This window comes from Microtus oregoni, unplaced genomic scaffold, assembly GCF_018167655.1.
Source record: "Microtus oregoni isolate MIOR12 unplaced genomic scaffold, Mior012 000001F_ref0000356, whole genome shotgun sequence".
NCBI lineage: Eukaryota > Metazoa > Chordata > Mammalia > Rodentia > Cricetidae > Microtus > Microtus oregoni.
In genome coordinates, this window is record NW_024543060.1 from 47,800,512 (window position 1) to 47,813,566 (window position 13,055).

General features: G+C 41.2%; 1 protein-coding gene across 2 annotated transcripts in view; it reads left to right on the plus strand.

The window, feature by feature from the left end:
* Gpc6 (glypican 6) overlaps positions 1–13,055 on the plus strand; it is a 994,531-nt gene that overhangs the window by 663,950 nt on the left and 317,526 nt on the right. For both annotated transcript variants that reach the window (XM_041677692.1, XM_041677699.1), the window contains exon 4: positions 6,154–6,319. In XM_041677692.1, coding sequence (XP_041533626.1) covers positions 6,154–6,319 — 166 coding nt within the window. The remainder of the gene's footprint in view (positions 1–6,153; positions 6,320–13,055) is intronic.

The window sequence follows — 13,055 nt, forward strand, 5'->3', positions numbered from 1 at the left end:
TGATATGAGCTTCAATGCATGAGTATTGGTGCAGCAACAGAAATTGTGTATATGTTAAGAACCTAAAATTTCTATTGCAGCGTTGAGAGTATTTTATATACTTCAAATCTCATTCATAAAACCCAAGAATTATTGCTGTGACATTTGACAGACATAACCAGCTATAAATAAAGGATTTTTCTATCCATTGCTATAATCTTTTTTGTATTCTTTATAATATTCTAAAGAACCCAACTCTATCAGTAAAGCCATGAGGTGTGAGAATCAGAGAGCCAGGACTCCTGTTTTGCTTTGTTCGCTTTTCCGTCACCCAGTAAGGACCCCAGTTCATTAGCTGTCTGATGGTGTTAAATAGAAAATGTAATTTATATCCATCATCACACAAGATGAATCAGTTCACATAGGGTCAAACCAGTATGAAAGAGTTCATGCCAAAATCTCAAGAGTGCAGATAACAGGAGGGAAAATGGTTTTTTCTTTCTCCTTAATATTTAAAATTCATTATCATTTATTATTATTATTATTTTGATTTTTAGAGACAGGATTCTCAAGTAGCTATGGAACCAGCTGTGGAACTCATTCTGTAGGTCAGGCTGGCCCCAAACTCACAGAGATCCACCTGCCTCTGTCCACCGAGAGCTTGGATTAAAAGCGTACACCACCACCACCTGGCAATATTTGAAATTCTTAATATAGGACTATGAATATTTGCAAAGGACTTATACAAGGAGAAATTAGAAATCAACACAAAATAAAAATATTACTACCACGAACTTTTTCATACAACTGTGTTTCCCAGGCTACTTTCACTACCTACAATGTAAATGCTACGTTTTTTCAAGTATAAGAATGTCAGCTATCAACTAAGAACAATGTCAATGCTTTATTTCTCAAAGGGGAGTCGATTCTTCCAAAGTTGCCCCGCCAAAGGAAACAAATAAACAAACAAAAACAATTTTCTTCTTTAGGAAATGATTTTTTAGCACTTGTGCGTGTCTAGGACTGAGGTGCTATCTTTTCTATCTCAGACGCGAGGTTTGGTATTGGTTTTGCTGGAATATCCTGGCTTACCTAGTATTTGACCTTTCTGTTTTGCATATTGATCTGAACCTGCTGGTGAATGATTTGGGACCTAATGGTGGTTATACCTTACTCAGGTCAGACAGCTGCTGGGACATTATTTAGGGGGATGACACAATGAAATTAGAAGTAGATAACACACCTATTCAAATGGCTAAAATATTTTTAAAAATGATAATTCAATCACTGGTGAAAATGTAGAAAATGGCACTCTTCCATGCTGAAAGAAGTGTAAACTGTCACAGAAACTTTAAGAAATACTTAGTATCTCACAAAACTAGACACAAATTCATCTTCTGACATCTTTCAACTCTTTAGTAATTACGGAGAGAAATGAAAACTTACGTAAAACCCTGCACATGGATGCTCACAGTAGCTTCTCCTTAATAGTTAATATCCAGGACAGCTGAGTCATCCTCCAGTCACAGAAGAGCTACAGAAACTCCAACAACGCCCACCTCATAGAGCCTCCCAGCAGAGAAGAGGACAGCAAGGCCTGTAGAATGGCTTACCACTGCCTGGCGACTTCAAGTCACTCCTAGAAACACACATAAACATGAAAGGAGAGAGTAGACTCATGAGATTGTCCGCAGGTCGCCACACATACATCACACGAGCTAATAACAAATCAACCATTTTAAAAAGAAAAGTCTTCAAAAGTAAATAAAGAGGAATGAACTAGAAATGCCTGTAATAACTTGGATTCAGTTTCAAGGACATCTTGCTCAGTGGGGGGAAAAAGGAAAGCCAAGATCAAAATTTTACACGCTGTGTGATTCTTTTTACATAACGTTCTGCAAATGAGAAGATCACAGTAGAAAACAGGTTAGCGGCTGTCAGGTGACAGAGGCAGAGAAAAGGTAGAGACAGCTCCGAGAGTCTGTGGCGAGAGAATGTTCCTACATGTGTTTGTGGTATTAAGAACACACATCCACGCATGGGATGAAGGCACAGAAACCCATGCACATGCGAATGCACACACACAAATGAAGCCATGAACAGTAAACAGATCTGTGGATGTAGTAACAGAAATGCAAGCTGTCAGGCTCCTCAGTGTGCTCCTCACAGCTGTGTAAGGGGCAGCTCTGGGCATCCACAAACAAAGGGTATCCCTGACTTTGCTATCCCATCAACTTCTCTACACTCTGTATTTATTCCAAGGGAATAGGATTCTGAAAGAGTACTTACAGCGCAACGATAAAATAATCCCATTAAAAATAGAACTACATCCTCACAAACCCGGCATCGAAGACAACTTTCTTTCCAGGGGCTTGCAGAAAAGCCTCCAGTTTGAACTGATCACTTTTTTTTTTTGAAATTATTTTTAATGCAGGCAGCAGTTGCATATGCTCCCCAACTGCAGGGTCTGAACATAAGGGCTGCTGATCGCCTCTGCGTCATTTTATTATTCGAATGCCCTTTCTTTGACCAAACAGGATGTCATTTCCAAAAGTACTCAGAGACCCGCACTTAACTTGAACAACATTGTTCTTTTAGCTTATTAAGGCTATTCAGTTGTCTCTGTTCGTTGCTACACTGAGTTGGAGGCCCTTCTAAAATGTCAGGTGGAACTGTACTTGCTCTATCACAATTACATATTTAAAAAAAGAACGAAAGCTTTAGAATTATTGCAATCAATAGCCATTGATGGTAAAGTTAAAAGGCAATAACTAAATGTTATAACCTACAAATCCAACCTGTTCTTTTTTCTCCTTGGAATATTAATGTGGCTAAGAAACTGGGAAAGGTAATAGAGAGGTTGCTTCAAAAAGCATTTAATATGAAAAAAAAGTCACAACACAGTTCTACGGTGGAGCATAATAGCACGTGCCTGCTGTGCAGAGCGCTGGACAGGTGACCAGGGCTGTCTGAGTGAACACAAATCCAGGATGCTTACTGGGATGTACACCGTGACCCTGAGAAACAAAGAAAACATCTGACAGTCAAAGGAGGATGTAGCTTAGTCAGCCTGAGCGGGAGCAGGATGTCTCCGGAAAAAGACATCCGGATCCGAGGAACAAGGCAGACTGGAAGAAAGTCAGGCTCGCAAACAAAATCCTCAAGCAAAGGACACAAGAGTCAGCCAGGCCCTAGGGATGAGAATGAGGAGGGATTTTGTAGTTCATGTCAGCACGGCAGAGCAACATGGAAGTATTTCCCCTTCCTTCTCTCGTTCTGCCTCCCTAGCTCTTCCTTGCTCACATGGAGAATCTTTTTAAGTAATCCCTCCTAATTTGTCCTTCTCAATGAAATAACCTACCAGGGAACGATGTTATGACTGCAAGTCCTCTACCAAGCCACCAGAGTTCACGTCTGCTCCGTTTTCTATCTCTTTGCTCTTGCTTTGCTGTCAAAGTTTTCACTTGTAGGACCAAGGCCTCCTCCGCTGTTCTTTTGGACCTTTGATGTTTCACTTCTTTGACTTGGGGTTGTTAACACAATGACTCCTACAGTTGATTGTGATGATGGTTTTATTCAAGCCAACCTTATAGTGCCAGGAAAAAGAAGCAATCAGGATGCTACTGTAGTATCTAAAGATCATGGAAGGAATACAGAGGTTATGGAAATGTGGCGGTAGGAAAATCTCACTCACACACGTTAGACTACTGAAGCGCAGCTGTAGAGATGGAAGGCAGGAGAAAGGGCAGCTTGACCTGACCTGAGGAGAACCATAGTTATCCACAGTGAGGAGGTTCTTTGGTAACTACCTGTGAGGGTGGCCAAAATGTCTAGAAAAGAAGATTAGAGGCTGCCTCTTGCAAGGGCAGGAATGACTGCCATAGTCTGCAAGGGAAGCTGGGAAGCGTAGTCTTTCAGCAGGAGACTATCATTTCTTACTCTAAGAAGGTCTAAAAATGTGGGGCAGGGGCACTAAAGCCATGCTCTGCTGAGGAGGGTCACTGTCAGAGTGGGTAGTCCTGGGTCTGTTGAAGAGGAGATCCTCCGGGCCTAACTTGACTCGCTGTGATGGATCAGGCAATTGTAGTCCTCCAATCCTGAATGGATTTGTAAAATAAGTATTAGAGACCGTAACAGATGATTTGGTCATACAGTAGAACTAAAAGATCTCTGGGGAGGGGAAGACGGAAGGTGGGAAAGACAGAGAGGGACAGTAGGAGAAAGTGAGCATAGAGTTGACTCATGTGACAGTGACTGGCCCCATTGCCAGGACTGCTTGGGCCAAAAGGAGATGGCAGCAGGAGCAGGGAGCTACAGGGCATCAAAGGAAGGGGAGAGGAGCAGATAGAGCTAGTGTAAAGAGCTGCATCGTCTGGACTGAAAGGGATGGAGGGCCCTTTACCCAGAGTTCTCTACGGCATTTCAAGTGTCTTTGGCGGATGTATCGGGAGCAAATGGAGCTGTGGTAGGGTGAAACCCATGGGGAGAGCTCTCATGGAGCGTTTTGTTCAGGTATAGGGTGGTGTTCAGTTAAGTTAATCATTTAAAAGACAGGAGAAACATGAGGAGGAGGAAAGGAGTGAACAAGGGGAGAACAGAGTGGGAAGGATCCAGAAGCCCTTGCACAAGGGGAGGCTTGTAGTTGAGTATTTTTTGGTCCCCATCTCTAGTCCCCATTACAAACCAGTCAGCAGCTAGCTACATACTCGACTACATCAAAAATGTGTGAACACCAGCCAGCCAAACAACTACACAAGAATTTTACATCTAGCCATTGAAACAGCTTTCTGTTGTGAATTTATGCTGCAGGTAATGACGTAACTGCCGCTACCCCCAAGACTGGCCAAGGAGCTAGCAGTCTTAAATATGTTTTCCTCTTGACATCAACTTATAACTTTCTTCTTCTGTTAATGATCGCATACCATTATGTACTTTTCTTTTTATTGGTTAATTTTTTTGATAATTATATATGTATGCAATCTATATCATATATGAGTGTGTGTTGTGATTATACCTTGCACCCATGTGCCCATCCCCTCATCTACTCCTTTCTCCCTCCTACCCTTATGGCCACACCCCTCGTACTCACCAGTCTCCTTCCCAGATACACAACATCTGATTTTTACTTTTGTGATCTGATTTAGTTTGGCCATGGCCATCTTTGCAACCACTGGATTGGGATTACCCACGGGAACATGGTGGGGTCACTGGTGGGCGCACAACTGAAGACAATGAATTATTCTCTTACTTAATCTGTCTGTATTCAACAGTTCAAGAGTGGGGGATGGGTCCCCCGAGACCCTGCTCCCGTGGACAAAACTATCCAGAGGCCCTTTCTTGTGCAGAGCCAGTGCCGAGGCTGCTGCTGTGAGTTCCACCCCTGTGGCTGAGTCTTTCCAAATGAAGAGTTTTACTGCCTTCCTCGGTCTTCTAGCTCTTACATTCTTTGGTTGGTCCCCAAGTTTTACTGCTTAAGGATTGATTGGGTCACTGCATTCCCTGGTCTGGACAAGTAGTACTTCCCTGTCAGTAGGTTAGTGATGACTCTGAATTCCTGGAAGAATTCCTGCTTGCATTCCAAGCTGGATCCATTTTCAGTGACTTTTCTAGAGTCCTGTGTCCTCAGATGCCCGACAACACTGTCTGACTAGGTCCATGGCTTCTGTGCTAGCCTGGATCACTCAGGTGATACCGAGCGTTTATGGTAGTTGGAACAGCACGGGGGTCCTCCATCTCTGTTAGTAAAGGAACCGAGTGACCAGATGAAGGCTTTGCTAAAGGTGTCTCATGCAACCCTAATAACTACTTGGTCTGTATGGATCTCTGCTTCAAGTTTGCCTGTCCATGGTTCTGTCACTTCACACTCTGCTGCAATGAAACAGCGTCCATGCTTGAAGTTGAATTGGAATGCCAGAAAGAAAGCAGAATGCAGGCAGGAGCCTTTCAGGAAATGATTACTTTGCAGAGCACAAGTATCTAATAAAAATTTACCAGTTCCGTATCAAAACTTAAAAACAGCTCCGCTCCTCCCAGCTTCTTCAAGCCTGTGACTGCCAACGGCTCAGTGGAGCGGCTCTGCCTTTGTCTCCTATGACTGAAGAGAGCATGACTTCTTCCCCTCCCCTTCCTCTCTTTGATTCTGATTTTTTTTTCTCCCATCTTACACACTTACAGGTGAGCCCCACCCCCGGGTGCATCCGGGCTCTCATGAAGATGCTGTACTGCCCATACTGCCGAGGCTTGCCTACCGTGAGACCTTGCAACAACTACTGTCTCAATGTCATGAAGGGCTGTCTAGCCAACCAGGCGGATCTGGACACTGAGTGGAATCTCTTCATAGGTAAGACGGACTCAATTGGTCCACAAAGCGATTGTGGTATTTGATGCTCGCGTGGGTTCAGAAGGTTTGATGACTTAGAGAGCCTGAAACAGCTTTTGGCAACTTCAAAACGTTATTTGCAATTTTCCCATTTGTTAAATCCTGCAAAGCAAGACTTCCTTGTGTTTTCCAGGGGACTTCTTCCCCAGAACGTGCAAGCCAGTTTAATCCAACCACTTATTTTACTGAATTTGAATTTCTTGAAAAGAAAGAGTTACCAAAGGATGGTATTGAAAGAAGAATCACTCAGGGTATTGGTTTTATTTGTAGTAACTTAACCAGGGCAAAGATTTGTGAAGCAATTTTTCAGTTTGCAAGAAGGAAGGGAACTCAGTGTTTTCATTGGCACTTGTAGATTCCCCATCTCATCCTGAAGAAAGGAAGGCTCCCAACAGAGAAGGGTTCAGAAGTTAGGAAAAGAGAGGAGGAGGAGGAGGAGGAGGAGGAGGAGGAGGAGGAGGAGGAGGAGGAGGCAGAGGAGGAGGAGGAGGAGGCAGAAGAGGAGGAGGCAGAGGAGGAGGAGGCAGAGGAGGAGGAGGAGGAGGCAGAGGAGGAGGAGGAGGAGGCAGAGGAGGAGGAGGAGGAGGAGGAGGAGGATGCAGGCAGAAGGCTCTGCATTGTACCTCTGCCTAGAAATATTTCCCAAATAGCTCTCTAAGGAAGAAAGGGCAAATCTTAGAGGCAGGCCTCTCCCAGGAAAACACACAAGCCTTGAAAGAGTAAATGTGTTTTCATCCCCTCTGTCAAATGGCCTTCAAGGAAAAGTGCCTTCGGTTGCATTTGCTGCAATTACAAAGTGACAAGCGAAGTTGAAAATAGCGGCTGAATTTGTCAGCCTCGGAGAGAGCCCGAGCCTTCATCGTTTATGCAAACCTCTCAGCGGAATGACAAGGAGAGCCTTCTGTCAGTTCAGAAGATCTGGGGAGGACATAAAAAGGGAGTAAGATGGGTTAGAATTTAGGAAGGCCTAGCACTGGACCAGTAAGCTGAGTTTCAAATGCGTAGCCTTGCCAGTGGAACCCCTTCACTGGCTCACTCTTTGTTTAAGAAGACCAGAGTAAATTTGTCTGAAGTTAAACAGAGATACTTTTATGGTGGGTAGATTAAACAGGAAGTCATCTAATAAAATCTCAGGACCATTTCAGAATGACTGAGTGAAAGTCTGCTTTTCAAACAGTTCTCACTGAGGGATACATCTTCAGGACTTAGATTAGTTTATGTAAAAACGCAGTGATGTAATTCTTCACTAAAATTTCCAAGTATGTGTGAGTGAAATATAGGAATAAATATGTTCTTCTGCCATGTAAGATTTATAATAATAGTAGCAAAGGAAAGGTAGCACAATCATGCTTATAAAAATGCAATTTCACCTAAAAAGCCTAAAAAAGAGTTTCATATTTTTAAATTAGAGTAAACTTTATAGAGTCCTTTGCAGTCATATTTATACTTGTAGGTTGAAATTGCCTTAGCTGCTAGTACTACTGCCTTCAGTCAGGCTGGACAATTGATGGAAACTCGTGTGTGGATCTCGGTGTGTAGAATAAAGTATGTTTGAGAAGGTAAAGGCTTTTTAAATTTAAGAACAAAAGTTGCTTTTAAGTTTTTTTTCTACATTTAATTACTGTGTATGTGTGTGTGTTTATGCAAGGCATGCATGTAGAGGTCAGAGGAAATCATGTGTGTATTGGGTCTCCCTTCCAGCACCTTGTGAGTCCCAGGAATCAAGCTCGGGCTTGGTGGCAAGGGCCTTTACCCACTGAACCATCTTGCTGACCCTTAATAGTTACTTCATAATTTCTTCCCTTTAATCCCCATCAGCTGTCCTAACTTAAAACAATCCTTTATAGGTGAGATCTCCTGGGTTACTGGATGCCAGTTTGATGTGAAATTTAATATCTAAAACAAAATCCGTTAATTTAAAAAAAAACAGAAATATGAACTCCCCTATGGTTAGTTATATTTTAATGAAAAATAGAAATAATGGCGATCTTACCTAGATTCATTTCAAATGCCTCCTTCCTTTCTCCTTTATCTGTCTTCATGTGCCATAAGATAATTCTCCTGGTTTTCTTTCTCCTGTTTTGCTATGGCATTGGAAATCAGAGAGCAGCATATGTTCTTGCTAATATTTACCGAAATGTGCAATGTTAGTCTCACATGTGTTACATGAATTAGTCAGAAGTGCCGATTCCATTTTCTATACAGATACTCCCAAGCTGGCAGTGTTATGGTGTTCGTAAAGGCAGTAGTGAAATTCACTGAGGAAGTTGGTAGTCCGTCAAACACTGTTGTGTAAAAGCTTTTCTCTGGCAAACAGCAACAGCCTACTCATCAAAGCCTGTACTTCTCCTCTGTGTCATCTCTGCTGTCTGTGTAAACTGTATAGAACTTCCATTGTTATTATTGTTATTGTAGTTATTATGTACTCATTCAAAATATTAACTGTGGCGTGCTCTCAGCTGCCAGTCAAGCCAGAGTCAACTCAATGCTGGTTCTCACAATCTTGGCGTTGTCAAGGCTCAATTGAAAAGGATAGAAATTGAGGATTCAGTTGGTATCTGGATTGTGTCAGAAGAAAGGCAGTTCATGTCTAAGGTGGGGTGTTCTACACAGTCAAGCGAGTGGAAACCCCAATGGTATCCCATCCACTTCTGAAGCCCTGTGGATGTGGTGTCGTTCTCCTGGAAAAAGAGCATCAGGAGTCTGTTCCAGACTCACTCTTTAGCCCGTCTGTGACAAGTTTCACTTAGAGCCCGTTAGAGAAGCAACCCTCAGGATTATTACTAAGATATAGGGAAAATGAAAAACTCTGTTTTTTTTTAAAGGAAGTTTCATGTTTTTTAAAAGTTAGAAGTCTATCATACCAAACTGAGCCTGCTTTAGAAGCATCAGTTTAACAGTGCAGCCACGGACTTGACCTGTATCCTAGCAGCCTGCGGCGTTTTCCAGCATAAAGCACAGACCACATCTCCTTGGTGATCATACAGAGTGAATCAGCGATGTGTGAGCACCCTAAGCTAGACAGTACCCCGGAGGAACATGAAGGTCATTTCTATCCTGACATAACTATCAGGAACAGCAGGAGACGGTCCCCATTTGAGGCACTAAAGGTCTGCAGAGGCGCTTAGCCATCTGTTTCTTTGTAAGAACACACAGTTTGTCCCATTCAAGCTTCTGGATGGCACCTACGAGCAAAATTATTTTCTTTAAAAGAATAAGTGTTTACATTAATTTAAAAACTTTTTCAGTGAAAAATTTGCATGTGGAACCCCTTTGAGTAGCATTCTGTGGTTAATTTGAGTGTTGAGTGCTGACACCAGGAGTCTACAGGTAGGAACTGTTCTACCTGAGAAAAGGCCATGACACCAGGAGTCTACAGGTAGGAACTGTTATACCTGACAGAAGGCCATGCTTTGAGTTATACCTAGAGTATGAGTGTAGAAATCAGAGCTCAAAATACATTTAAGTTCTACAGTAAATCTTGCATATACTTTAAAACCAAAACTTTATGTGATAGTCTCCTTCAAATATTGGATACCATTAGCGATTTTTTGACTATGAGAATAAAAGAGGGCTCTTAAAAACAAAAAAACAAGAAGAAGCCACTGGTATAAGAAGAGAAAGATTGGTACAAGAGGCTATGATCTAGTTCATTCTAAGCTACGTTTTAATTGCCAAAATCATATGCAGAATTTCCTATCACAAAATTTGTGAAGACCTTAAGGTGCTTTTGTTCCAATCACATAGCCTAAATGTTTAGTTTAATCTCCTCAATATGACTTTAATTGTTTTAGTGTAATAACTCAAAACACTGTATTGAATATGTTAGACATACACACTTTTGCCTAAAGGGAATTTAATGTTGTTTATCATGATACAGATTAGGATAGCAGATGTTTAGGATACTAGATGTCTACTCAGCAAGGAGATTTACCTAGGCTCAAGGAAACTCTACCTGGTTAAGAATAGACTGAAATAGTAAGTATCATGGCATCAGGTTAGCCTATGTCATATAACTCATGTTGAATGGTAATAGCATCCATAGTCTTTCTGTTTCCAGGTATCTCTCAATGTTTCAGTAGGTCTGATGCAATCTATCTGTGCTTCTCAAAATACTTGAATGTCTTCATTTTTTTAATATCTTTTGTAATTAAATATCAACAACTACTAACTTGAACCAATGGACTTTGTAAATAGAATTACTTTGATATAGACAAATATAGATGCAAATAGATATAGATTATAAACTAGATCTAAAGATCCAGACCATGACTTCTAATGGGGAAAACCAGAGGAGGAGGTCATAGTATCATTAGGCCTTGGACACTCAAAGAATTGATAACCAGTGTTAACAGACTTTCTAGACTTCGATTTTTTCCAGACTGAGCAGTTAATTCTAAGACAGGCCAGGATTACTACCACAGCAGTGCCGGTCCAAGAGATTTGCTGTAGTGTCCCTTCTCTCATCCCTTCCTTCTATGTGTGTTTTCCTGGAGCCCGTCATCACTCTGGCTTTGCTGTAAGCATGTGGTCGAGTAGAAGCTAGGTATGGTCCCCTGCTTGACGAGAGCCATATTCAATAACATACACTCTTTAACGGAATAAATGGAAACAACTCAGGCAAGATAGAGACACTTGTGTGTCCCTTTGTAGATCTGCTATTTTTAATGTAATCCTGAGCAACTGAGTAATTTGAAAATCTTGTATCCCTGGCGGCGGCCAGAACAAATCAGATGACGAACCTGGAACTTTCACTGTGGCAGCTGCTACTGTCAACTTGCAAACTAGCGCCTGCTGCAGAGAAACTGTTCGGTCAGTTGATGGATGAGGGTTACAGAATACATTGAAACGTTGGTACACAAATGACTTCTCAGAACCTACCAAGTGTAGTCTTTAATGTGAATCATATATACTCCTTTTTTTTTTGTTTGGGGGGAAATGATGTTAGATTAAACCATATTTTAAATTAGAAGATAGGAATTTATTGTGCACAGCAAACAAACACAGATTTTTCTTTGATAATACAAGACTGTAGGATGGTTACCTTTTAGACAGATAGACCTGAGAGACTGTTTCAAGCACTTGCATAGAAAACTACTGTTTCAAAGACATTCTTGAGCATGAAATTCCATAACATAGAACCGGGTAAGAAGCTCTTTAGTCACTGAGCATTTCACAGTAGGCTTTATGCGACCTTGTCTGATACACCCTGAAATAGCGTGTTTAAAAACCCTGTAGGCCTGTAGCATAGAAAACAATCCCTTTCCGACTGAAGGACTAGAACAATTTGAGAGCTGTAGCTTTCACCATCAGCCTTCAATGTTTTCTCATCTCCACTCTGTGAAATTCAAGAATCTGTGCAACAATGTAGTCCAGAAACACAGATCTCAAATTGAGGGACAAAGGCCAAGCAATTATTTACAACTCTAGTCTTGCTGTTAGTGAGCTTATGTCTTCCTGCATTCCTAAGAACACAAGAAAGACTTCTAAACAATGATAAGCCAGACACTAGTGGCGCACGCCTTCAATCCCAGCACTCAGGAGCCAGAGACAGGTGCATCTCTGTGAGGTTGAGGCCAGCTTGGCCTACAGAACAAGTTCCATGACAGCCAGAGAACACAGAATTACTGTTAGTAGAAACTTAATTGTCACCTAACTCTTGGCCTTTTCTTTTTGCATTTATTGAGAGATGGTTCTCATTTCTTGCAACCACTTATCAAATATTGTGTTCTCTCTGCAATGCTGGACTAATTTATATGCAATAATATTACTCACCAGAGGCTTAAAACAGTAAAATAAAGAAACAGAAGAAGAAAATATTTGACTGGTACCCAGATACTTTCCTTTGTCTGTGTTTGTTATCAGTTGCCTAGGTTTTAAAGCAAGCAGTTTATTTCTGGCCTCTGCACGTGTGAGAGTGTCTCTCTGTGGTGCAATAGAGTTGATGCTTTTAGGGCATCACAGTGAACAGGCTACTTAGCAAATACAGAGCCAGGCATCCCTTGACCTTTGAGAGTGCACTACTGCTGATCTAGGAGTTAGAAACTCAAGGGACACACAGGTTGGTAATTTTCCTTCTAAATCAAGGAATTTTTCAATGGTTCAAAATGGTTCAAAACAGACAATAGACATTAAACATAAAATTACTAGATGTTAAAGTTCAAGTTGTCATTCTAGGTGAGTGAATGTGTGTGAATGTGCGATCTTTATGCCCATCCCAATTCTTTTCTATCCACCTATTTCTGTTCCTTACACACTCAACTTCTATAAATTTAATGATTGTAATTGTTCTGTTTCCTATTTATTAATTGATACCTAGTAGATAGTCTAAACTAGATTTTGAAGATAGATCATATTCATGACTCAATATATACACAAGTGTTTTTGAAATTATAGCATTTATAGGGAATGAGATATATCATTGGGAATGAGGCTCAATGAAATACCTTTATGCCTTATCAAGTTCACCAAGGAACCAACCAAAGAAAGATTTTGTTTGCAAGAGAGAGCAGAGCTTACCAAAATTATATCAAGCAGTTAGCAAATCCCTTTGTATTCTTTCATTCATCTTTGCTTATCCTTCGGTTTTAATATTTTCTATAGGCAAATAGTTTAATTGGTTTTGTCAACAGGCACTTGCTTTTAGCAGGTTACACTTGACTTTGGAAATATGTTGTCATTTTTTTCCACGTTCAAA